Below are 27,316 nucleotides of genomic sequence, written 5' to 3'. Positions count from 1 at the left end.
TTATCGTCGTAACTACCGACTACTTTAACCGCTAGGCTTCACCACTGTCACATTTTAGACTTAAAAAGTACTTAACTTATGAAACGTTCAATATTCGAAACTGATTATTGACTTCTTTTGTGGTCTATGAAAGGCATACACGTAAGGAAGAGAATATATGGATGCCAACTTCTTTATTATGAGGAACACAACGTTTCGGGGTATAGGCTTACTCCTTCATCAGGTGAATGAACGGAGTAAGCATATATTCCGAAACGTTGTGTTACTCATAATAAAGAAGTTGACATCCATATATTCTCTTCCTGACTTCGTTTGTGATCTTATAATATATCTATGTTGATCTTTGTTGATTTAGAAAATGATTTTTTTCTTAAACGTGATTTACACGTCCTTTCCGGTTGTTTACAATTCCAAGTACAATTCCATGTGTGATATATGGAGCATTACAAACTTTACAACGCAGTGGAATCAGTGTTTTTTTTCCAGCTTCACATCCGCTCAATGTAACTTTGCAGCAGATATAATACAATGCAATTCCCATAAATAATTCTCAAGTTGAGAACGTATGCGCCTCTCATCCTGTTTAGAGATGTCATTGGGAGGCAATCCCCTTCCACTTTCTCTGACATGACCCCCGAGCTTCAGCATCCCCTATATAAACCAACACAATGCCCCCAGTTTCCTTATAGCGACAATAGCGAGGGAGCAGGCTGAACACCTTGTCGTATAACCATGCTTACTTTAATCGTCGTTGCTGTGGTCTGCGTTGGAGGCGTGGCGGGAGGCTGTCCCTTCAGAGACGGCAACGTGGAGGAAGGGTTCACGATAACATCCGGGTGTCTCACTTGCACGTGCGGTTCAGATGATATGTACATCTGTAGTTACCCGGAATGCAATTTTACAGAGACCGCCAATCCGTGTCTCCGGGTGAGTCCGAACTCGTTAGTTTGAACTTATAACTGTATTCTAATTATTATTTTCAATGTTTACGTCATCAATCTCATAATCAAGACGAACTTTTCTGGGCGTTTTTATGAACGACAAACATGCCTCTAGATTTCATAGCTTTTATTCTTTATCCTTCTTATAGAGATGTACAATGTCAATCTATAGGTGTAAAAAAACAATCTTAAAACTTTTGATGTTTTGTAAAAAGTATTTGTTCCAGAAAATACTTGAACAAGATTTTCCTCAGGTTTTTCTAGCAAACAAATACATTTGACAGGACATATGCCCTTTCTCTAACAAATTTCAAAGCCCCTACATAAATTATAACAGAGAGAGAAATTGACACTGGTCCTTGAGTCATTGCAAAATGCCTAGTAGTTAAAGTATCATAAGGACAAGTAGAAATTTGCCATATTTACGTTTTTTTCTAAATATTGTCACTAAAGAGACTCGAGGCCGAAAAATGTCGGGTTCTATCTGCGGATTATTAAATGATGAACCCCTGCTGGTGGTGCAGGCTGTGGGTAGCCTTGTGGTTAAAGCGTTTGCTCACCAAGCCGAGGGCCCGGGTTCTATTCCCTACTTGGGTACAATGTGAATCAATGTGTCCGCCGCCGTGAAATTGTTAAAAACGGCATAAAACCATACTCACTCACTCCCCCGCAAATGGAGGGCTTATCTCAATTGTATTGCGCAGCGACGTTACGTCAGGGATGTTGATGTGAGGTGACGTGATAAGCACCTTTGTTTATACCATGTTATGGTTTGGATGTTTATCCTACATCGCCCTGTGACCTAGTTGTTGTGATCTCCCCGCGTTAAAGGTGCACGCTCTGATTTCAAAGCTGTTTTTATTTTTTAAATTTCTACCTGAACACTAAAGCAAAGTGTGGCATTTATTTCACTGCAACGTTCGCAGATAGGCGTTTTGCCCAAGAAAAGTTCCATACGGGCTATCGGCTAAAAATAGTTTCGTCTGAATGAATCGTAACAGAAGCGCCTTACAGCGCGGGGCCGTTAGTGGTGAATCGAACCAAACCTGCATGATCTGGACGATATTGTGCTTGTAAGTGTTTATGTGGATGTATTAATAATATTAAATAAAATAAAAATTCCGTTACTATTTCAGTATTCAAGCGGATGTTGCGCAGAATGCCTGGAATACGGCTGTTACAACCAGTACTTCCGGGGAGACAGCTCTTTGGTCCCACTCGGCCTCGTGCCACATCCAACTGACCCATGCGTCACCTGCACGTGCAACCTTGGACACGGTGAGGTCATCTGCCGTTCCGTCATGTGCGAGAGGCCGAAATGTGCCAATTTCCGACGTCGGCCGGGCTTTTGCTGCGAGTATGACTGCCCGGATGATATCAACTATGGTGAGTACAGGTTGTATTCTTCCCTTGCCCTTGTATACACACACACGCACGCACATCGTAATATGTATCTATATAGCGCTAGTTACACACAACTGCTCAAAAGCGTAAACGGGCCTGCACACATCTGAAAGACACTTATGTGGACATGTTGAAGGCTTCATTCAAAAGATATGTCTTCTACAGCTGAATTTACACCAAGTGGGAGTTTTTTTTCCCAAAGGACGGTCCTGCAGCTTCAAATGACCGATCCTCAAATGTCTTACTACTTGAGGGTATAGTCCTCGCCATTGGCTGATCAGATGACCTGATGGCTGGTACTTCTGTACAAGATCGACCAGATATGCGGGAGCTCCGTTGTTGATTGTCATGAACATGAACTAGTTTTTTCGTAGTGGATACTTAGACGGACTGGAAGCCAGTACATTTCCTTGAGGACAGGAGTCATATGTTCAGACGTTTTAGCACCTGCAGTTACTCTTGTTGCCGAAATTGGGACCTTCTGGAGGTTGGTTAACAAATATTCTGGAAGTCCCTAGAGCAAAGGATTTCCGTAATTTACTCTAAAGGTCGCATATGCTGGGATTCTAGTTAGTACACTCACTGAAAAGGCTGATCGTTCGTATATATAAATAAGCACTTCCACTCACTGACCCCCACCCCTGACCCGCCCACGATATCAATACTGAGTGTTCTCTGACCCGCCCTCGATATCAATACTGAAAGTTCTCTGACCCGCCCTCGATATCAATACTGAAAGTTCTCTGACCCGCCCTCGATATCAATACTGAAAGTTCTCTGACCCGCCCTCGATATCAATACTGAAAGTTCTCTGACCCGCCCTCGATATCAATACTGAGTGTTCTCTGACCCGCCCTCGATATCAATACTGAAAGTTCTCTGACCCGCCCTCGATATCAATACTGAAAGTTCTCTGACCCGCCCACGATATCAATACTGAGTGTTCTCTGACCCGCCCTCGATATCAATACTGAAAGTTCTCTGACCCGCCCTCGATATCAATACTGAAAGTTCTCTGACCCGCCCTCGATATCAATACTGAAAGTTCTCTGACCCGCCCTCGATATCAATACTGAAAGTTCTCTGACCCGACCCGTCCTCGTTATCAATACTAAGTGTTCTTCGGACCCGCCCTCGTTATCAATACTGAGTGTTCTCTGACCTGCCCTCAATTTCAATACTGAGTGTTCTCTGACCCGCCCTCGTTATCAATACTGAGTGTTCTCTGACCTGCCCTCGGTATCAATACTGAGTGTTCTCTGACCCGCCCTCGATATCAATACTGAGTTTTCTCTGACCTGTCCTCGATATCAATACTGAGTGTTCTCAGACCCGCCCTCGGTATCAATACTGAATGTTCTCCGACGCCCCTTTGATATCAATACTGAGTGTTCTCTGACCCGCCCTCGATATCAATACTGAGTGTTCTCGGACCTGCCCTCGTTATCAATACTGAGTGTTCTCTGACCCGCCCTCGATATCAATACTGAGTGTTCTCTGACCCACCTTCAAAATCAACACTGAGTGTTCTCTATCCCGCCCTCGTTATCAATACTGAGTGTTCTCTGACCCGCCCTCGTTATCATTACTGAGTGTTCCCTGACCCCCCCTCGTTTTCAATACTGAGTGTTCTCTGACCCGCCCTCGATATCAATACTGAGTGTTCTCGGACCTGCCCTCGTTATCATTACTGAGTGTTCTCTGACCTGCCCTCGATATCAATACCGAGTGTTCTCTGACCCGCCTTCGATATCAATACTGAGTGTTCTCTGACCCGCCCTCATTATTAATACTGAATGTTCTCTGACGCGCCTTCGATATCAATACTGAGTGTTCTCTGACCCGCCCTCGATATCAATACTGAGTGTTCTCGGACCCGACCTCGTTATCAATACTGAGTGTTCTCTGACCCGCCCTCGATATCAATACTGAGTGTTCTCTGACCTGCCCTCGTTATCAGTACTGAGTGTTCCCTGACCTGCTCTCGTTATCAATACTGAGTGTTCTCTGACCCGCCCCCGTTATCAATACGGAGTGTTCTCTGACCTGCCCTTGGTATTAATACTGAGTGTTCTCTGACCTGCCCTCGATATCAATACTGAGTGTTCTCTGACCCCCCTCGTTATCAATACTGAGTGTTCTCTGACCCGCCCTCGATATCAATACTGGGTGTTCTCTGACCCGCCCTCGATATCAATACTGAAAGTTCTCTGACCCGCCCTCGATATCAATACTGAAAGTTCTCTGACCCGCCCTCGATATCAATACTGAAAGTTCTCTGACCCGACCCGTCCTCGTTATCAATACTAAGTGTTCTTCGGACCCGCCCTCGTTATCAATACTGAGTGTTCTCTGACCTGCCCTCAATTTCAATACTGAGTGTTCTCTGACCCGCCCTCGTTATCAATACTGAGTGTTCTCTGACCTGCCCTCGGTATCAATACTGAGTGTTCTCTGACCCGCCCTCGATATCAATACTGAGTTTTCTCTGACCTGTCCTCGATATCAATACTGAGTGTTCTCAGACCCGCCCTCGGTATCAATACTGAATGTTCTCCGACGCCCCTTTGATATCAATACTGAGTGTTCTCTGACCCGCCCTCGATATCAATACTGAGTGTTCTCGGACCTGCCCTCGTTATCAATACTGAGTGTTCTCTGACCCGCCCTCGATATCAATACTGAGTGTTCTCTGACCCACCTTCAAAATCAACACTGAGTGTTCTCTATCCCGCCCTCGTTATCAATACTGAGTGTTCTCTGACCCGCCCTCGTTATCATTACTGAGTGTTCCCTGACCCCCCCTCGTTTTCAATACTGAGTGTTCTCTGACCCGCCCTCGATATCAATACTGAGTGTTCTCGGACCTGCCCTCGTTATCATTACTGAGTGTTCTCTGACCTGCCCTCGATATCAATACCGAGTGTTCTCTGACCCGCCTTCGATATCAATACTGAGTGTTCTCTGACCCGCCCTCATTATTAATACTGAATGTTCTCTGACGCGCCTTCGATATCAATACTGAGTGTTCTCTGACCCGCCCTCGATATCAATACTGAGTGTTCTCGGACCCGACCTCGTTATCAATACTGAGTGTTCTCTGACCCGCCCTCGATATCAATACTGAGTGTTCTCTGACCTGCCCTCGTTATCAGTACTGAGTGTTCCCTGACCTGCTCTCGTTATCAATACTGAGTGTTCTCTGACCCGCCCCCGTTATCAATACGGAGTGTTCTCTGACCTGCCCTTGGTATTAATACTGAGTGTTCTCTGACCTGCCCTCGATATCAATACTGAGTGTTCTCTGACCCCCCTCGTTATCAATACTGAGTGTTCTCTGACCCGCCCTCGATATCAATACTGGGTGTTCTCTGACCTGCCCTCGATATCAATACTGAGTGTTCTCTGACCCGCCAAGTGTTCTCTGACCTGCCCTCGGTATCAATACTGAGTGTTCTCTGACCCGCCCTCGATATCAATACTGAGTGTTCTCTGACCCACCCTCCTTATCAATACTGAGTGTTCTCTGACCCGCCCTCGTTATCAATACTGAGTGTTCTCTGACCCGCCCTCGTTATCAATACTGAGTGTTCTCTGACCCGCCCTCGATATCAATAATGAGTGTTCTCTGACCCGCCCTCGTTATCAATACTGAGTGTTCTCTGACCCGCCCTCGTTATCAATACTGAGTGCTCTCTGGCCCGCCCTCGTTATCAATACTGAGTGTTCTCTGACCCGCCCTCGTTATCAATACTGAGTGTTCTCTGACCCGCCCTCGTTATCAATACTGAGTGTTCTCGGACCTGCCCTCGATATCAATACTGAGTGTTCTCTGACATTTCGTCGTTATTACTACTTGATGTTCTCTGACACTTCCCCGTTATTACTACAGGATGTTGTTTGCCACTTCCCCATTATTACTACAGGCTGTTCTCAGACACTTCCCCGTTTTTACTACAGGATGTTCTCAGACGCTTCCCTGTTATTACTACAGGATGTTCTCTGACACTTCCCCGCTATTACTACAGGATGTTCTCTGACACTTCCCCGTTATCACAACAGGATGTTCTCTTACATTTCCCCAGTATTACTACAGGATGTCTTTGACACTTTCTCGTTATTACAACAGGATGTCCTCTGACATTTCCCCGTTATTACTACAGGATGTTCCCTGTCACTTCCTTGTTATTACAAAAGGATGTTCTCAGACACTGTCCTGTTATTACAACAGGATGTTCTCAGATACTTCCCCGTTATTGCTACAGGATGTTCTCTGACACTTCCTCATTATTACAACAGGATGTTCTCTGACATTTCCCTGTTATTACTGCAGGCTGTTCTCTGACACTTCGTCGTTATTACTTCAGGATATCCTCTGACTCGTCCCCGTTATTACTACAGGCTGTTTTCAGACACTTCCCCGTTATTACTACAGGATGTTCTCAGACAGTTCCCCGTTATTACTACAGGATGTTCTCTGACACTTCCCCGTTATTACTACAGGATGTTCTCTGACACTTCCCCGTTATTACTACAGGATGTTCTCCGACACTTCCCCGTTCTTACTACAGGCTGTTCTGAAACTTCACCTGTTATTACTACAGGCTGTTCTCTGACACTTCCCCGTTATTACTACAGGATATTATCAGACACTTCCACGTTATTACAACAGGCTGTTTTCTGACATTTCCCCGTTATTACTACAGGATATTCTTAGACACTTCCCTGTTATTGCTACAGGATGTTCCCTGACACTTCCCCGTTATTACTACAGGCTGTTCTCTGACACTTCCCTGTTATTACTACAGGATATTTTCTGACACTTCCCCGTTATTACTACAGGATGTTCTCTGACACTTCCCCGTTATTACTACAGGATATTCTCTGACACTTCCCCGTTATTGCTACAGAATGTTCTCTGACACTTCCTTGTTATTACTTCAGGCTGTTCTCTGACACTTCTCCGTTATTACTACAGGCTGTTCTCAGACACTTCCCCGTTATTGCTACAGGATGTTCTCTGACACTTTCCCGTTATTACTACAGGATATTCTCAGACACTTCCCCATTTTTGCTACAGGATGTTCTCTGACACTTCCCCGTTATTACTACAGGATGTTCTCTGACACTTCCCCGTTATTACTACAGGCTGTTCTCTGACACTTCCCCGTTATTGCTACAGGATATTATCAGACACTTCCCCGTTATTACTACAGGCTGTTCTCTGACACTTCCCCGTTATTACTACAGGATGTTCTGACACTTCCCCGTTATTACTACAGGCTGTTCTCTGACACTTCCCCGTTATTACTACTGGAAATGTGTGTTTCTTGTCACTTGTACAATAATCACGAACATCATTCCTTTTCTTCTTCAGATACTGGGGCTCCCTAAAGTTGAAGGTCTATACAAGACCCCAGGAGCATATGTTTGCGCATCTTCATGACAGTATTAAGAACCATCTGCTGACGTCAGTTTTCAATGGTTGTTTGGATTTTGTTGGAAGAAAAACTGTTTATTTGCATTTTAAATTGTTTTTGTTAACTGTAACTATTCTGAGTAATAATAAACTCTAAATACTCTACATATTTTATGTCTCAATGGGTATAACTGGGTCCAGCTTCACAAAGCGGTCTTAGGGCTAAGGGTGTCGAGAGTGAGTGAAAAGGGTTTAACGCCGATTTGAGTGTCATCTTGATGTGTGTGTGTCGGGGGGGGGGGGGGGGGGGGGGGGGAACCCGAATTTGAGGCGGGATGTAGATGTTAGCCAGTTTGCTGAAGGCGACGAACACGGATAGGGGCCTGATTATAACCGCCATAAAATTCTGGAACTCGAACACCCGACGAGCGGATCCTGGCGCAACTAGGGTCCGTAAGGGTGGAAACTGGACTTTTATAGTCAGTTAACTCCCTTGCCTCGGGAAGATGGGTCAATGTGTTCCAGTAAAAATCAAGTTTGACAAGCAAAATATTTGTGAATAGAGACTGTGTCAATCTTTTTGTCATTCTATTATGACGCATCAGAATCCCGTCCTTTCTACCAACAAGATGCGAGGCGTAACGAATCTGGTTTGATACTGTAATCGTCATTGCACTTGTTTTCCTAAATGGGTTCAACGTGTGAATCCCATTGTCTAATGAACGGCAGGGTAGCTTTGTAGTTAAAGCGTTCGCCGAAGACGCAGGTTCGAAAGCCCACATGAGTACAATGTGTGAAGCTCATTTCTGGTGTTCCGCGCTGTGATATTGCTGGAATATTGCTAAAAGCGGCGTAAAACCATACTCACTCACTCACCCATTGTCTGAATCCCTGTGGTGTAAAACCACTGATTCACTGAGTACTTTATGCACAGGTTCATTTGAAACCCCTGTTAACATTCGCAAAAATAAGTATAAGTATGATCATAATTAATGATATAATAAATAATAATTAAATATTGGTATTTGTCTGATACACAAAATATCTTTGTGACATTCTTAACGCCATTCTGGAATGAAGCAACGCCATCTGGCAACTTGATGACAAATATCAACTAAGACGAACGTTTTCAGCCGAACGGGAAACAAACTGAATGTGAATGAAAACGCTGTGTCGCTGTACCGAATATCACGGTTTCACGTTTTGGGACTGACAGTCATACTTTACGTTTGCCCTGAACAGAATTCATACGCCATGAATCGGTAAGGAGATTTCTGGACAACAGTTCCCTTTTAACCACGTGTTTTCATCACACGACACACTCATTTGCTAAGTAATTTGCAACAGCATCAAACCGGTTAGACAGTTTACTACACTATTGCTGAAGGAGTCCAAATGATGTGCTGTCTGTGCTACCTTTGTTTGTCTCAAGGGCAGTTCGTGTAGATCTGTAAATTGATTGAAATTATTCACTGATTGAATATTTTTTGCATCAAGATTTCATCGAAGAACACGAAGTTTTATAGTTCATGACAATTTTACTGTCTTTAATTTCCTTTGTTGAAAGAAAAAAAACAGGAAGAGAGAAAACATAAATAAAATAGCAAACGAAAGAAGTTCTGATATTCAATAGTATTTGCAGTGGTAGTTGATGGAGGTGGAGGAGGAGGTTGTTGTGGTTGTGGTTGTGGTTGTGGTTGTGGTGGTGGTAGTAGTGGTAGTTCTCGTAGTTGTAGTGCTGGTGGTGGTAGTAGAAGTTGAGGAAGTGTTGGTAGTTGTAATAGTGGTAGTGGACGTAGTAGAGAGATTGGTAGTAGCAGGGGCATTGGAAGTGGTGGTGGTGGTAGTGTTAGTGGTGGTGGTAGTGGTAGTTATGGTGGTGGTAGTGTTAGTGGTGGTGGTAGTGTTAGTGGTGGTGGTAGTGTTAGCGGTGGTAATAGTAGTGTTAGTTATGGCGTGGTAGTGATTGTGGAAGTGTTGGTAGTTGTAATAGTGGTAGTGGACTTAGTAGAGAGATTGGTAGTAGCAGGGGCATTGGAAGTGGTGGTGGTGGTAGTGGTAGTTGTGGTGGTAGTGTTAGTGGTGGTGGTAGTGTTAGTGGTGGTGGTAGTGTTAGCGGTGGTAATAGTAGTGTGAGTTATGGCGTGGTAGTGATTGTGGAAGTGTTGGTAGTTGTAATAGTGGTAGTGGACGTAGTAGAGAGATGGGTAGTAGCAGGGGCATTGGAAGTGGTGGTGGTGTTAGTGTTAGTGGTGGTGGTAGTGGTAGTTATGGTGGTGTTAGTGGTGGTGGTAGTGTTAGTGGTGGTAATAGTAGTGTTAGTGGTGGTAATGGTAGTGTTAGTTATGGCGTAGTAGTGATTGTGGAAGTGTTGGTAGTTGTTATTGTGGTAGTGGACGTACACAGGTTTCTGGCGTGCCCGATTCTCATAACGTGAACAGTGAATAGAAAAAAGTTTATATTCATGAAATGTCTACAACTTATAACCCTTTCTAGAATCTATGCGAGTGAGTTAGTTGGGTTTAACGCCGCATTTAACAGTGTTCCAGTTATATCACGGCGTTTCAGTCTGATGTGGGAGGAATCTCGAAATGATGCAGGTCTCAGACTTTAACTACTTTGGTGACACCCACGAGCACGAGTATGGTGCTGACAAACCCGTAAACATAATCGGGGCGAACCGGGATTCGAACCCACAATCATAGGTTTTTGGCGTGCTCAAGGGACGCAGCGATCCACAGCGACTTGCAGCGTCAAAGAGGACTGGATTCCCCGTGCCCTACTCAAATAATAAGACGTAATAGATGCAAAATGTTCAGATTACTCACCGTTAGAAGAGCGGCCTTGACCTCGCCGTACGAAAGGCGGCTGTCACCTGTGCAGTGGAAGGAAATACAATATACGGGTCAATGCAGTCATTAGGTACATGTGTTTGTTCAGGGGTCAAGATGACTTTTAAATCTGCACATATGGAAAACATTTGTCGAAAGTCTTGGTCGTGTCGGAGCTTCGTTAGAGGTGAGGTGAGGTGCGGTGAGGTGAGGTGAGGTGAGGTAAGGTGCGGTGAGGTGAGGTGCGGTGCGGTGCGGTGAGGTGAGAAGAGGTGCGGTGAGGTGAGGTGCGGTGAGGTGAGGTGAGGTGAGAAGAGGTGAGGTGCGGTGAGGTGCGGTGCGGTGAAGTGAGGTGCGGTGAGAAGAGGTGAGGTGCGGTGAGGTGAGGTGCGGTGCGGTGAGGTGAGGTGCGGTGAGGTGAGGTGAGGTGAGATGAAATGGGGTTTAACGATTTCGCGTTCAAGATTATTACCCATATATAGCGACGTGTATGCACTGCAATACCATGGCAGGCAGAGTAACAACAAGTACCACATCTTAACATCAGTTGGTGTAGCGTGGTCGGGGATCGAACCACCTACCTACCGCTCTCCGAGCAGTTATGGGTAGGGGCGATATTGAAGATGAGGTGAGGTGAAATGGGGTTTAACGTGGCGTTGAAGTTTATTGCTCTTATATAACGACGTGCATTAGCATGTGAATTGCAATATCTGGACTTTATATAGTACTTCCACACCAACGTGAGTGCCTTTGTTTACGATGTTTGGCACATTCAAATGGCATCTTTTTCATGAAAGGGAAGCGAGAGACACGCATATACTTCCATGTCACTTTTACTGAAATTTTGGTGTCTGTACAAGTAGGAACAGTGAATACCATTGATTGACACTGAATGGCAATCTTGAAATTCGGGTCTCTTATTCATCCCTTAGATATTCCATAAATATCCAACCAAAAGATCAACAGAGCTTAAAAAATAAGTTAATTTTCTATCTTGCCCTCCGCCATCGAATTTAAGAACACATTGCAGGAATGTCGAAACATGTTAATCGTATATATATGCCTTTCGAAATAAACATGTGAAAAATGTAACGATTAACGATATAATTACTACATTAGATTTCAACACCCATCTCACACTAAAATATGATTAGTTTCAAGATTACTACGGGAAACTCTCGCTTTCCACATTTTATTTTGTAATTCCGAGGTATGTTCTATCTATGTTCCGGATATATCAAACATTAGTGGAACATTTTGGAAACACGGTTTATTTCTACAAATATATTTTATAGAAGTGTAATTGTAATATTGTTTCAGATATTATCAGGTATGTTTTAGATTTCACAAAAGGCCCGATTACGGATCCATTCGAGACCAACTCGTGCCCTTCCGGGATGTAGGTTACGGAAACATGCGAGTGGTGACGAATGGTACGGACAGCACACTTACCGTTTGAATCGAAGGCGGCAATGGCTTTTCCTATTCCTGGAATACCGAGTACTCCGTCTTTGTCGACGTCAACAAACTCAAACACCCGCTTGGAGAACTCCTTCGAGTCGTGGTATGTGTGATGCCATTGGTGGACGAATTCGGCCTCCGACACTTGACCGTTGCCTGAAATACACGATGACGAAATACAGTTAACCCTCGTCCGTTCATTGTTTAATATATGGTTTTCATCAGAAATCAAGGTGATTAATGTCTAATTGTCATACATTCCAAGCGCTGATACAGTTGCAATTTGTTATTTGGTAATCTGCGTTCAGTAATCGTTCAATCATTTTCTTATTTGGTAATCTGCGTTCAATAATCGTTCAATCATTTTGTTATTTGGTAATCTGCGTTCAGTAATCGTTCAATCATTTTCTTATTTGGTAATCTGCGTTCAGTAATCGTTCAATCATTTTCTTATTTGGTAATCTGAGTTCAGAAATCGTTCAATCATTTTCTTATTTGGTAATTCCTGATCAGTAATCTCCATCCAGTTAAGTGTTTGTTTTAGGCATGTTTTAGTCAGGTTGAATGGGGAACAACTTATCCAACGTAGGACACCCTCACCATTGTATTTAACAAAAACTTGCAGAGTAATCCTTTTTCAAGGAAAACAGAAAAGGTGAAATTGTACAGATGTAACAGGAATGTGCTAAAGAAAGACTATACATTATAAATATATATATGTGTGTGTGTGTGTGTGTTTGTGTGTGTGTGTGTGTGTGTGTGTGTGTGTGTGTGTGTGTGTGTGTGTGTGTGGCTGCTTGTAAGAGTCGGGACTAATGTCGATTTTATAGTGCTAGCCCACAGGGAGAACCATGCCGCAGTTTAACATAAAAATCCTACTCAATATCCTTTAAGAAAATCATGGGCGCTCACTTCGTCACATTTTGTCAACTTTGATTTTTCATAGCCTGTTTCTTGCCGAGTGCTAAATCCTGGAGAAGTGCTCCTTAACTCTCCGACAGCATCTTCAGCCGTTTCTTGTACAGTTAATGTAAACGTCTTTTGGCAATATTACGGCCATGTTGTGATCAGGGACACCAGGATTCACACAGTATATCCATGAGGCGAATCGAACACGGTTGTTCGGTGTGACGAGCGAACGCTTTAACCACTAGACTACCCCGCCACCTACTGGTATATATACTGTGATAGTGACGTGGTATAAAGTATATATCCTGCGATAGTGACGTGGTATTAAATTTACATATACTGCGATAGTGACGTGGTATAAAGTATATATCCTGCGATAGTGACGTGGTATAAAGTACATAAACTGCTATAGTGACGTGGTATTAAATACATATACTGTGATAGTGACGTGGTATAAAGTATATATCCTGCGATAGTGACGTGGTATTAAATACATATACTGCGATAGTGACGTGGTATAAAGTACATATACTGCTACAGTGACGTGGTATAAAGTACATATACTGCGATAGTGACGCGGTATAAAGTACATATACTGCTACAGTGACGTGGTATAAAGTACATATACTGCTATAGTGACGTGGTATAAAGTACATAAACTGCTATAGTGACGTGGTATAAAGTATATATACTGCGATAGTGACGTGGTATTAAATACATATACTGCGATAGTGACGTGGTATAAAGTACATATACTGCTACAGTGACGTGGTATAAAGTACATATACTGCGATAGTGACGTGGTATAAAGTACATATACTGCGATAGTGACGCGGTATAAAGTACATATACTGCTATAGTGACGTGGTATAAAGTACATATACTGCGATAGTGACGCGGTATAAAGTACATATACTGCGATAGTGACGTGGTATAAAGTACATATACTGCGATATTGACGCGGTATAAAGAACATATACTGCGATAGTGACGTGGTATAAAGAACATATACTGCGATAGTGACGTGGTATAAAGTATATATACTGCGATAGTGACGTGGTATAAAGTACATATACTGCGATAGCGACGTGGTATAAAGTGACTACCAACTGTCGTGGTCAAACTTGGTGATGAACTCTTTTGTGAACTCGTCATTTGTCACGTGGCCGTCCCCGTTGTGGTCGAGGTCGTTGGTGACGAGGCCGATAACGTCTACTTCACTCAAGCCGTGGTGGTTTTGGTGACAGCCGTGTGCGCTGATGGGAAGAAAAAGTTAGTTTTGAATAACTTTCTTATTGTCACCTAATAGCTTACTCTAGATGCGAGTGAGTGAGTTAAGTTTGGTTTGCTACAGCTTGGGACAGTATTTCAATTATCAAGGAGAGACCATTTGATAGTCCAGGGGTACATTGGCCCATATTTTCCAAGACAAAATATATGTTTATCGGTATACAGCCTCTAATGAAACCGTGAAGCCCATTTCTGGTGTTCACAAACCGCCGTGATAAAGCTGGAATATAGCTAAAGGCGGCGTAAAACCAAACTCACTCACTACGATGAAACTAACGAGCATGGGCGATATGGTTCTGACAGTCCAAGGATGAACTTGATGAACTTAGATCTTGGCTGAATTAAGTGTCACATCATCCACACACGTACATAATTGTAGTAAGTATGGTCTTACGCCGCTTTTAGCAATATCACGGCGGGGGACACCAGAAATGAGCTTCACACATTGTACCCATGTGGGGAATCGAACCCGGGTCTTCGGCGCGACGCGCGAACGCTTAAACCACAAGGCTACCCCATCGCCTCTTAATTGTAACGAAAAAGAAAAACATATCAAATTACAGAACCTCAATATTTTCGTCAATCCCGGGTGATGTAGGTACATGTATGTTTTTGGAAGATTGATTAACTCTCTCGAAATTGTTCTAATCAATGACATTGTGTTTCGTTGTGTTTAGTATTTACTAAAACAGGTGTAACTGAAGAACTCACCCAAACGCGAGACGGCAGGTCTGCAGCAGCAGCAAAGACACAACGGCAATCTTCATGTTGCTGGAATAGTCATTTAAGATGAGTGTGTGACTTGGGTTTAATGCCGCTTTGAACAGTATTCCAGTTTTATCACGGCGTGTCAGCTTAACGTTGAAGCAAGCCCGCGGAATACCCCACGAGCAGGGGTATGGTGCTTACAAACCTGGAAACAAAATCGGTCCGAACCGGCGATTCGAACCTACTATCGTAGGTTTCCGGCGTGTCCAAGGAACGCAACTCTGCGGTGCCTTTGGCGACTGGTCATATCAGATGATGATATGTTTCTTTTAAATATATATTTGTTTTGATATAAAAATTTAATAGCATTTACATTTTTCTCACAATATATAATATACTAGCTGCAGTGTTTAATCCTTCTAACACATGTACATAACTGTACGTAAGAAGCGACTAACGGGATCGGGTGGTCAGGCTCGCTGACTTGGTTGATACACGTCATTGATCCAAATTGCGTGGATCGATGCTCATGATGTCAATCACTGGATTGCCTGGTCCAGACTCGATTATTTACAGACCGCCGTCATATAGCTGGAATATTGCTGAGTGCGGCGTTAAACAACAAACAAACATACCTGTACTTGATGCCTATTTTGTGGAACATAATGTTAGATAACTTGATTAAGCAAAACAGATGTGACTGAATACAACGGTTACATATTCAAAGACCAAGCAGGACGGCCATTCAAGACAACCTCAATGGTGAGTCGTGATCATTTTCCATCTGACTTCAAACACTGTTGTGACTTCACTATTGTTTAAACTACCCATCACGAATGGGCAGTTGGTTGTCAGTTATTAATAGCTACATCATCTTGCGCCACACTTCAGTTGAAGGAATTGACGGAACTATTTTCTGTTCTGGCAGTGAAGCAAATTTCAAAGCAGAATACCGGATATCTTATTTCGTGCTGATACAGAATGTGCACGTGCCCCTTCCTTTAGTTAGAAACAGTTTTTTTACCGCCTCGCCAAAATAACGGGTTTGGTGGGGCTTGCTCCCACACAACGCCTTGAAACATACATGTATGCTATCACAGATAAATTTCATTTTTAGCTAAGTTATTGAAAAATATTACAGTGTTTGTTGACATTTGGCCTTGACGGATGTCACTGATAAGGGTGAGACAGGCCGTATTTTTTCGAGTATTAATTCCTCGCCCTTGTTGTGCTTGACAATTCTTATTCACGGAAGGATAGTTAGGGATGTTCTTGAGATAATACAATTTTTAAAAATTATGCTCAGCGAATAATCCAAGTTTAATATTAATTAAACTAATTTATTCCTAGAATACTTGTTTAAAGCCATTTTCTTTCATCTTGGTGCGAGAGACAAATATACGCTTACCTTATTCAGACTAAAGAAATCAAGATGGCTGCCAGATCTAGGTCGTGACTTATCTGAATCACGATCAAGGCAGCAGTTTGTGGCCATAGTTCGTGGAACATATGTCACCATTACGTGTTTAGAGTGCCCATGTAAGATAGCAAACATGTAAACCAAATGCGTATTCATGCAGCAACGATATCTCGGCCATATTGTATAACAAACGGGTTAAGTGGAATTATAACAGTGTGCCACAATATAATGATTAAATGGAATTTGAAACTCGAAACATCATGAACTGTGTGTGTCGAATTACTGTTTTGCGTATTAGACTACTTTATTTTTTGAACCCATAGAATTTCGCAACGCGATATTAAAATCGAGTTCGGTGTATCCATTTCCAATTTGATTGAAATGAGACAACAAGCAATATTTGCCGTTCGTTTTTTTCTCTGTTTACACATTCTGTTGACTAGGCACATCGGTTGACATGAAGGGTATTCCCATCGGGTCGAATCCTAGTTAGAATTGGTCCCCATTAACCCCTTGCTTGTAATAGTCGTCTAGAATCTACCAAGGTTCTTGATTTCGGGCCATCGTCCCCCCGGAGTGCAGTGATGTCCATAACATCAACCACTGGTTTGTCGGGCCTGATATATTCGGAATATTGCTGACTTTGGCCCTAAGAAGGATACAAATATACACATTTCATGCTTTGATAAGGATATTTCTGTTAACAACAGTTGCGGATAGACACAAAGAGTGCTATCTTGAATAAACATCAGTCTAATGCCCCTTTCGTTATGCACAGCACACTTATCCCATAATAATTTGTACTTCAATTTTCTCGAAGAATATTAGCTGGGATGCTGCGCGGTTGGGTAGCCTAGTGGTTAAAGTCACGCCTAAAACCCGGGTTCGATTCCCCACATGGGTACAATGTGTGAAGCCAATTTCTGGTGTCTCTTGTGATATTGCTGGAATATTGCTAAGGCGGCAATAACCCACACTCACTCACAGGGATGTTAGATGTGAAATAGATGTATTCATGATCGAATTTTTGGGGTTATTTTGAGGGTACTACTGCATAGATTTTCATTAAGGATTCCTGTCCCAGCCACAGATAAAACCTCACAGCTATATCACAGCAAGGTTTCAGTAATCGAGCCTGGGCCAAGCAAACCGCCTGCTGGTAATATGAGCAACGGATCATGCAAGTAAAGGGACGGTATATTGCTCGGAAAAGTGTGTGTGTGTGTGTGTGTGTGTGTGTGTGTGTGTGCGTGCGTGCGTGCGTGCGAGATTCAGTTGTTGGTTATAGGCCTACGGTACTGCTATTACCCGTTACTATTACCGAGTTGCATCCTTTAATTCGCCCCGATAACGTTTTGTGTTTATCAGCTTCCTCAGTATTTTGGTCGACTTACTCAAAGGATAGTTTACCCCATCACCTGAGGAAACGATGAATGGTGACGATAATAAATACAGAGCGCACGTAAAATACGATTCATTTTATTGACAGCTATTACAGAACCTGCACCTGTACCTGCACCTGCATGAGACCAACACCACTTCGGGATTTAATCCATCCTGAAGCTGGCATACTGATATAACTGAAATAATCTTTAAATCGTCATAATGCCTCTCACTCATATAGTAAACAGTTACTGCTATGCTGATTCATACAGTTTGCACATCGGTTCTTCAACTCGTACCTCAATGAACCGACAACGTCCACAGTCAATCCCTAATTAAATATAAACAATAATTTAATAAGTTTCTAATGTCCATACTTTATAAACTCTACTGTCCCAATGCAGTGTCGATGCGTACACATGTTTCGGTTTAAACAAATCAAACTTAAACTTTTCAAGTGAAAATTATTAAGTCATTGTACGCGTATTAACAGAACACAAATCAAGCAAGACCTTCTCTGATTCGGTCCACAACGAGCGGATCCTGTTACTGCCATTTCCAGCAACTCTGCACAGCGGCTTGGGACAAATTAGACCGTAAGGTCACCAGAGTACTCACAGACATTCACAGACAATCACAGACGAGTGGTAAATAGGAACTAAAACAAAACGTGAGTTTTTACAGCGTTGCGTTGTATCACAAGGAAGTGGATCATTGCTCGAAATACTGATCACTGGATTGTGTGGTCCAGACTCGATTGTGTGCTGGATGCGGCGTTAGGCAACGAACACATACTTGTTATGAAAATCGTGTGAGTGGCAGGAGCTTCCGGTAGAATGGGACACGTTTATCCTATTTAGCGAATATCCGGTGTCATCGCTGATTTTCAATGAACCATTTATCTATTTTTCATTACGAATTTGTCTTTTGCGCCCAATGGAATCTATTTCGGCAGATAATCGGTACTGATTATTCTTTAACGTTGTCGGATTGAATTTAACAATAACATGTATTAGTGACTGCTTATATAGGATCACGCCTTTGACTGTATCGTGGTTGTCAAATTTAAACACGTCATGCCATGACCCAAACACCCGTACGTACTGACAACAATGTGTTCAGATCTTAAACAAAAACCTGAACGCGTTCCTTGTCGCTGATTTTGACATGTTTAGGTCTGAACATGTTTAGGATTGTGTTTAACAGTTGAACGCATTTAGGGTCTAAATGTGGGAAAGTCCCGTATACCCAATGAAATTCACTGTAAGTAATTTTGATAAAGGCGCTTTCTATGTGTTCTATCGTTTAATGGGGATACAGAAGCCGTGTATGTGTAACTTTTTGTTTTGGTTTGTTGTTTTACGCCGCAGTCAGTAATATTCCAGCTATATGACGGCGGTCTGTAAATAATCGAGTCTGGACCAGACAATCCAGTGATTGATATCATGAGCATCGATTCACGCAATTGGGATCGATGACATGTATCAACCAAGTCAGCGAGCCTGACCACCCGATCCCGTTAGTCGCCTTTTACGACAAGCATAGTCACCTTTTACGGCAAGCATGGGTTGCTGAAGACCTTTTCTAACCCGGAATCTTCACGGGGCGTATGTGTAACTAAATATGGGTCGATTGTAGTAATCAGATATACTTTCATTGCCAGCTTCCGTTTCCTGTATGAGGGAAATACTCGGCGGGACACGAACGTTCTCTTGGTTTGTCGACCTTCATGCCACCACCCGTGCTATGGAGGCCGTAGTCGTCAGAAACGTCAACGTCACCATTAACTTAGCTTATTTGTACATTTTTATGCTGACATTTTACCAAGTTCGTTATAAGTCCTTGTGGTATATGCGTTATGCAAGTGCCTGTGAATCTGATTTGCACATACAATGTCAATATATATAATTATACATATTATCCATTTATGATTTAATTCCCCAATAAATTCTCAACATGTTTAAACGTGTTTAAATTCTAAACATATTTAAATTACGAACATATGTTTGTATGTGTTTACATTCTAAACCCATTTTTTACAGTGTGGTGTTATGTATGTGACAACTAGGCTCCGCATTGCATATTGAAAGTCAATAATGGTCCTGTGTCCTTGGATGGATTGTCGAGGTAAATATCAAATCGTTTGTCAAGCAAATCAAACATTCCGGTGCAAACTGTGGCATATTCATCTGTCGGGCGAACAGTTCGAAAAATCGGAAAAGTCTTATTGTCAATATCGCCTAGGATATTCCTAACATCCCTTGTGCAAGTCGGCACCGGAAGTGACATTGCCCTTTCAAACCTCGCTCTCGACCTTGCAGCTGTTTCGACCTCGATGCCCATGTGACGAAACTCATTCATGTGAAAATACGTCGACTCCTCGGGGTCATCCGATTCGTGTATTTCCTTAATGGACACTTTCGATTCGGAAACACTCGGCGCCACTTCAACCGACCACTGAGTGGAGGTGTCCACTATGGAACCGACGTTGATGTTAAATCCTGACGATAATCCAAAACCTGCATTTGACACAATGTCCTTCACTTCGTCAATACTAGAAGCTCTCAACACTGCTCTCAGTACAAAGTCGGACGGCGCTGTGTTGCCAACGGTTGGTCCAGCCAGGCTATTGACCGAGAATGCCATCCCGTGGTGGTTATAACCAATCGATACACCCGGAAGTCCCCCGGGGTAGCAAAGACTTGTGAACTTCTCTTCAACGCCGTCGTCTCCAGTTATTGTGGCATCGACGACGTAGCCGAATGTCTTTGCAATGTCCTCACCGTCTTCGTTATGACCTATGACCTTAACATCCGGGCGGTTGATATAAACGGTGCTGCATCCGAGGTCCTCTCTTGTCAGTTGTGGCGTTTTCTGATTGTAGCCGAAGTAGATCTCCATAAGTAAGTCATTAACGAACAACGTCTCAAACGGCAGCCCCGCCCCCTGAGCAGTTCCCCGGACTTCGTCGACGTACTTAGGAAAGTTCTTCTCCGTCATGCTTAACATGGCCTCCACGAAATCTCGTCCTTCGCGAGAGTCGTAAAAGGGCAGCAGCGTGTCCTGAAGTAGAAAGGACTTCTGAATGTATGTCTGTATGCGGGACTGGAAGGTGCTGCCCACGCTGTAGCCGACGTCGTAGTAGCTCCCCCTGGTGCACAACACTGGGAACGAGGTCGCCATAATGAATATACCTGGAAAATAGAGTTCCTTCTGTGAATTAAATATTGTTGATGCAGTTTGACCAATATTGCAATGGTTGACATTATATGAAACCAAACTTTTCGTAAGAAAACATATCTAACAATTTACCGTAGTACCCACAGTAGGTTCCTACAGAAAAAAAGCGTTTCATATTTCCTTATATTTGCGTCAGAATTTCTGCCGTAACCTTAGTAAATTCTCCAAGTTCATGCTGCGTAACGGTAGAGCCGAGAAAAATGAACGAGAATTTCAAGTGAGCATTAGCAACACCTTAGGAGACCTAGAAACCGGCATTTGTCAACATGAGCGAGTGAGTGAGAGAGTTTAATGCCGCTTTGAACAGTATTTCAGTTACATTACGGCGTGTCCGATTGATGTGGGAGAAAAAAGCCTAAAGTGATGTAGGTTCGTAAAGTGTCATGCAGATTTCGGTCGACTGCAGGATTTGCAAAGCATGTGCACCGCTAACTCGTTGTCAACAGATATTTTCTAAATCTTTTCATGTTTTTAATCAAGGTGCTCACGTGATTTGATGCACCTCGCGATGTAAGACTCGTTTTATCACAATATAGATCTTGATTATCGATCAGATCGTCTTGACTGGGCGCCACCGTTTTGTTTGAAGCAAATGCAAGTGATACGAGAGGTTGAATCTGATTGGTCAATAGGAGAGGCATAGAAAGGACATAACTCGTAATAGCCACTGGTGGCGCTACGATCGAGCCCAGGAATTCCAGCCTAGTTCGGCAAGGGTGGAAACTGGACTTTTAAAGTCAGTTAACTCTCTTAACTCATTCGTAAGATGCCCTACTCTTAAACTAACATTTAATCCAAGAAATAAAGGTATCTTATTTAAACATTCATATCTACAAAATATAACAAATTGAATCCAAATTGAGCCAAGACCAATGCTTAATTTCAGGCCTAGAGCTAAAGTAATCTAGATTAAATTCTGCCAAATTATATGTTACTTAATTTTTTATTCATTTTTCAATATATTCTCTTGGGTCTGGGAGACATAATACGCTACTCTGTTAGCTTCACACACTATGTGGTCATAGTTTTGAGTGAAAATAAGTCTAGTTCTGAGTATTGTTTTGTATTGCAAGGGAACACAGCTCGTGCGTGCCTGAATGAGAGCGTGCGAGCATGCGTGCTTGTTTTCAATATGGTGTTTTGGATCGTATGAAAAAGAGGATCGGACAGCGTTCGGAAGTAGTGACAGATCATTGCTTTGTGATGGCAACTGCAGGCCTATGGGGTCCGATAAACCAATACTTAAATTGTTGTGGCCTAAATTACAGCGTTCCAACATACCTGCGTTAACATCGTGTTACTGATTACTTGATATATATAGCTGGCTACCTAGTGTCTAGCCACTGCTATAAATCTAGGTTATCTGGCAACGGTCTACCTATAGTATGAGGACTTTAACCTTAACAGCGTAGGTCACGCATCAGCTGACTGAAGCTAAGGTTGTGCTATTGAGAAGCTGAGGTGAAATGGGGTTTAACGTCGTGTCCAAGATTATTGCACTTATATAGCGACGTGCATGGACGTGTGTGTGTGTGTGTGTGTGTGTGTGTGTGTGTGTGTGTGTGTGTGTGTCTGTGTGTGTGTGTGTCTGTCTGTCTGTCTGCTTGTACTAGTCCGGACTGATGCCGATTCATAGTGCTAGCCCCCCACTCAGACACAGTATACTGACTCCGAGCCGACCAGTCCATGTTTTAGCCCCTTAACGCCGAGCGCCAGACAGGGTAACGTCAAGTGCCATCTATTAACGTCTTTTGGTATGACGCGACCGGGGATCGAACCCCGGACCTTCCGCTCTCCGGGCGGACGTTCTAGCACTGGTCCACGGAGGCGGTCTGCTAGTGAGTAAGGAATAATAACTTCTTCAGTGTTTCTAGTACGTTGTCTATCACGAAGGGGCGCAGGTCTTAGCACGGGTATGCCGCTGACAGACCAACGAATTCGAATATAATCAGGGCGATATAAGATTCGAACCGCCGAGCATCGTTCCGGCACTACTAAGGGACGCAACTCTACACATCGAATTACGAGACGGATGGCACGCACGTACATCTTTGAGCTGAGGAGTATATTTCATATTATGATACATTATTGTTTTCAGAGCAAAGTAAAAATATTTCCGTTTTGAAAATATCCTTGAAAGTTAGGATAACGCAAGTTACCCTTTTTGCGAATACCCAGTGTCATCACTGATTTTTAGTGATCCATTAATATATTTTTCACTGCATTCTACACACATTGGAATTAGTTTCGTCGGATAGCCGAGACTGGTTATTCTCTGGCGTTGACGCTTTATAGCTGTTATTATTATGTGAGTATTATTTGTTTCGGTAATGTCAACTTGTGGTACGTGTATAAGGAAACAGGTCTTTTATATACTGAAACAAGAGGCGACCAACGGGATCGGGTGGTCAGGCTTGCTGACTTGGTTGATGCGTGTCATCGTATCTGAACTGCGCGGAACCAGGCTGATGATGTCAATCACTGGATTGTCTGGTCTAGGCTCGATTATTTACAGACCGCCGTCATAGAGCCGGAATATTGCTAAGTGCGGCGTTAAACGATATGAAACTGAAACTATACTAAAACATATTACACCAGCTTACATATAGTTAACTCAGTAGTCAGACAGCTGCCGATACACACAGAATGAATGCGTTATCGAGGTCTGAATTATCTCTCTGAACGGGCCGCTGTTTGTGATCGGACATTCTGACAATGTGAAACTGCAGACATTGTGAATGACTCAAGCATGACATGCAACAACTGCAGTTGATTTGTGACAGTGTAAGTTATAAGCTCAAGTCTCTCCGACAGAATCAATCTAATGATTCTTAATGATACTTAATGAAAGTCATATTCAGATATCAGTCATTTGTTTAACGCCACACTCCAACCGATATGACGGCGGTATGTAAATAATCGAGTCTGGACCACACAATCCAGTGAATGGCATAATTAACATCGATCTACGCAAATGGGATACAATGACATGCATCAACTGGTGATTTGAAATGGGGTTTAACGTCGCGTCCAAGATTATTGCACTTATATAGCGACGTGCATGTACGTGTGTGTGTTTGTGTGGTTGCTTGTACTAGTCCGGACTGATGCCGCATGTGTAACATGAATACCCCACTCAGACACAGTATACTGACTCCGAGCCGACCAGTCCTTCTTTTAGCCCCTTAATGCCGAGCGCCAGACCGGGTAACAACAAGTACCATCTTTTAACGTATTTTGGTATGACGCGGCCGGGGATCGAACCCCTGACCTTCCGCTCTCCGGGCGGACGCTCTACCACTAGACCACGGAGGCGGTCTGCATCAACTGAGTCAGCGAGCCTGATCACCCGATCCTGTTAGTCGCCTCTCACGACAAGCACAGTCGTCTCTTGGGTTGCTCAAGATCGATTCTAACCCGGTACATTTATCAGCAGGGTAAGCTCGCTATTCAGTGTTGTATCTGTCCTATGTGAAGTGTTTGTGTCGGTTACTCCTTGAGATCTCATCTCTACATGGGTATCATGACCTCAAGTACTCAAAAGTTCTCAGCTCATGTCTAACGCTTGTCTAAAACTGGGTCACGACATTCAGATCCTGCTTGTAAATAGAATATTCTGCACAACATGTATAACCTGCGTATGAAAATATAGTTTGAAACTTATTAAATCTATACAAGGGGTTAACATATATTCCTAGGAATTATTTACAATCTGTTAATTGTGAATATAGGAATCTAAGCGACACCTACCTATACGTGTATTTACGAGGTGTTTTCAAGCAGGCCTTTTACAGTATTTTAGCCGCTGACTAACTGTGGTCGAACGCCCACAACGAATTGAAACCATTGTAGAAGGGAGGTAACTCTGATCAGATTGCGTGACAGGCGTGATATGAGGAAATTAGGGGTTCGAATCCAACAAATAGTTACATCTTTTGTTTCGTGACTAGCAAACGCTTTTACCACTTTGCTATCCCACAGCCCTATGAATGTTGAAAATTTGCTAAAAGTGGAGTAAAATCACAATAACCAACTCATTACTTAATAACCGCCGTCATGCAGCTGGAATATTGCTGAGTGTGGCGGTAAACAACAAACAAACAAACAAACATAACTTATTACAGTGAAAACTCGTTTGCCCGGACCACGTTCGTTCTGGTGCATGGTGGTGGGGGTAGCCTCGTGGTTAAAGCGTTCGCTCGTCCCGCTGAAGACCCGGGTTCGATTACCCACATGGGTACAATGTGTGTCCCCTCCAAGATATTGCTGCCATGGAATATTGCTAAAGGCGGCGTAAAATCATACTCAATCGTGATGCCCGTCGACAGGGAGAATAATATTGAGACCGTCTTGAAATATAACGAAACGACATCTCTCTTACACGTGATTAGACTTTTGTAATTGGTTAGGTTTTCCTTCCAACTTATTTACTTTTACCGAAAATTAAATCCCACATCTGCCAGCATTGTCGAGTCAAGGCTCACAATATAAAACTCCCAATTTCAAATATCTTTCGGTCATGACGATATTACATTCACGTGCAAACGTCCAACGCATTACGTACATAATGTGTTTGTCATCGGAATGATTTGTTTTTAATGATGTTTATTGTCTTTTTCAATATTATTAACTGTGATAATAAATGTTCATTTCCGTCTGGAATTCCTTCTGAACGGGCGACCGCGAGCAGGATTTGCCACTGTTCGCTCGTCCATTGTTTGTGTGTTGGGGCCGAAACCTCCGCACACCTAAAGGTTTTGTGTTTGCCAGCAGGAAATTCATAGGTTTTGTGTGTACGTGCCCAACCTGCGCTCACCTAAAGGTTTTGTGTGTACCAGCAGGAAAGTGCTAGGTTTTGTGTGTACCAGCAGGAACCTGCACTCACCTAAAGGTTTTGTGTTTGCCAGCAGGAAAGTGCCAGGTTTTGTTTGTACCAGCAGGAAAGTGCTAGGTTTTGTGTTTGCCAGCAGGAAAGTGCTAGGTTTTGTGTGTACCAGCAGGAACCTGCGCTCACCTAAAGGTTTTGTGTGTACCAGCAGGAAAGTGCTAGGTTTTGTGTGTACCAGCAGGAAAGTGCTAGGTTTTGTGTGTACCAGCAGGAACCTGCGCTCACCTAAAGGTTTTGTGTGTACCAGCAGGAAAGTGCTAGGTTTTGTGTGTACCAGCAGGAACCTGCGCTCACCTAAAGGTTTTATGTGTACCAGCAGGAACCTGCGCTCACCTAAAGGTTTTGTGTGTACTAGCCGGAACCAGCGCAAGGTTTTGTGTGTACTAGCCGAGACCAGCGCTAGGTTTTGTGTGTACTAGCCGAGACCAGCGCTAGGTTTTGTGTTTACTAGCCAGAACCTGCGCTAGGTTTTGTGTACCAGCAGGAAAGTGCTAGGTTTTGTGTGTACCAGCAGGAACCTGCGCTCACCTAAAGGTTTTGTGTGTACCAGCAGGAGAGTGCTAGGTTTTGTGTGTACTAGCCGGAACCTGCGCTCACCTAATTTGTTAATTGTTTTTTGGTATTCAGAACCTCCACTCAACTGTTGATTGTTGTGTATTATTTGACCGATGTAAACTTGAGTTATGTCCTATAAGACTTAATGTTATCTAAAAGAATTCTAAATATTTTCACTACTGTCAACAAAAGATGTTGTATATCCTACAAGTATTTATGTGTCTGCCTTTCATCACGTGTAATTATGTAAATAGTTGTAAATATGCCCTTGTAGCACCGTGGGTGGTTTGAGGAAGACTGACACGAACACTTCCTAATGTACCAACTGCCTACGTAGGTAGTACTTCTACCTACAAAACCTGACCGACGTGGTCAGCCACTGAGGCCGCCCTAGATCACCCACAAAACAGCGGGGAGTTTTGTATGAGAGCTGCTACACCATACAATAATCCTTAATGTTTAAACAATGTCATTGTTTTGGAAGACACTTTCTTTACAATATCGTATCTTTCAACAGTCTGAAGCTTAATTCTTTTTTAAGCATTTTACATTTTTTTCGATTAAATCCCAGGAAAAAGCAAAGATATAACTGAAGCTAACGTTTAGCAATATTTCAGCGGGAGACACGCGTATTGGGCTTCATATATTATATCCATGTGGGGAGTCGAGTGAGTGAATGAGTTTTGTTTCTGCCGCCTTCAACGTTATTTCAACATTCATATAGGATTGATGAATAAGAAATCCATCACACCGTGCGGTTAATAATCATTATTGTCTTCGAGTCATGCTGTAGTGCCATGTCTTTTACTTCTTTTGTTTCTTTGTGCTTCAGTGAGATTAAAAAAAATGTTAAACGTCTCAATTAAC

At 43.0% G+C, this 27,316-nt stretch overlaps 4 protein-coding genes across 5 annotated transcripts in view; 2 read left to right on the top strand and 2 right to left on the bottom strand.

Annotated features, from left to right (window-relative positions):
- The first annotated feature begins 676 nt into the window (after positions 1–676).
- Positions 677–7,927, top strand: LOC124134923 (kielin/chordin-like protein). Its single transcript, XM_046500021.2, has 3 exons — positions 677–927; positions 2,078–2,327; positions 7,723–7,927. Exons 1-3 carry the CDS (start codon positions 733–735, stop codon positions 7,737–7,739), a joined length of 462 nt encoding a protein of 153 aa, XP_046355977.1. The 5' UTR covers positions 677–732; the 3' UTR covers positions 7,740–7,927.
- A 1,189-nt stretch (positions 7,928–9,116) lies between these two features.
- On the bottom strand, positions 9,117–16,436 carry LOC124134924. Of its 2 annotated transcripts, none has more exons than XM_046500023.2 (6): positions 16,372–16,436; positions 14,967–15,026; positions 14,076–14,221; positions 12,048–12,212; positions 10,593–10,639; positions 9,117–9,212 (listed from the first exon to the last, which is right to left on the bottom strand). In XM_046500023.2, exons 2-6 carry the CDS (start codon positions 15,020–15,022, stop codon positions 9,192–9,194), a joined length of 435 nt encoding a protein of 144 aa, XP_046355979.2. In that variant the 5' UTR covers positions 15,023–15,026; positions 16,372–16,436; the 3' UTR covers positions 9,117–9,191. The 2 variants fall into 2 exon arrangements, with proteins under 2 accessions (XP_046355979.2, XP_048251866.1); XM_048395909.1 differs by lacking the exon at positions 16,372–16,436 and adding an exon at positions 15,599–15,642.
- A 2,818-nt stretch (positions 16,437–19,254) lies between these two features.
- The window catches only part of LOC124134922 (acyl-coenzyme A:6-aminopenicillanic-acid-acyltransferase 40 kDa form-like), a 12,978-nt gene continuing 4,916 nt past the window's right edge, over positions 19,255–27,316 (bottom strand). The window contains exon 2 of the mRNA XM_046500020.2: positions 19,255–20,960. Coding sequence (XP_046355976.2) covers positions 19,831–20,949 — 1,119 coding nt within the window. The 5' untranslated portion in view covers positions 20,950–20,960 and the 3' untranslated portion in view covers positions 19,255–19,830. The remainder of the gene's footprint in view (positions 20,961–27,316) is intronic.
- Positions 24,374–27,316, top strand: part of LOC124134921 (beta-1,3-glucan-binding protein-like) — a 26,956-nt gene continuing 24,013 nt past the window's right edge. The window contains exon 1 of the mRNA XM_046500019.2: positions 24,374–24,443. The gene's annotated coding sequence lies outside the window, so the exon portion shown is untranslated. The remainder of the gene's footprint in view (positions 24,444–27,316) is intronic.

The sequence above is a fragment of the Haliotis rufescens genome, unplaced genomic scaffold (assembly GCF_023055435.1).
Source record: "Haliotis rufescens isolate VD_foot unplaced genomic scaffold, xgHalRufe1.0.p SCAF_15, whole genome shotgun sequence".
NCBI lineage: Eukaryota > Metazoa > Mollusca > Gastropoda > Lepetellida > Haliotidae > Haliotis > Haliotis rufescens.
The sequence above is the reverse complement of the archived record's forward strand: the minus strand, read 5'-3'. Positions and strand labels throughout refer to the sequence as shown.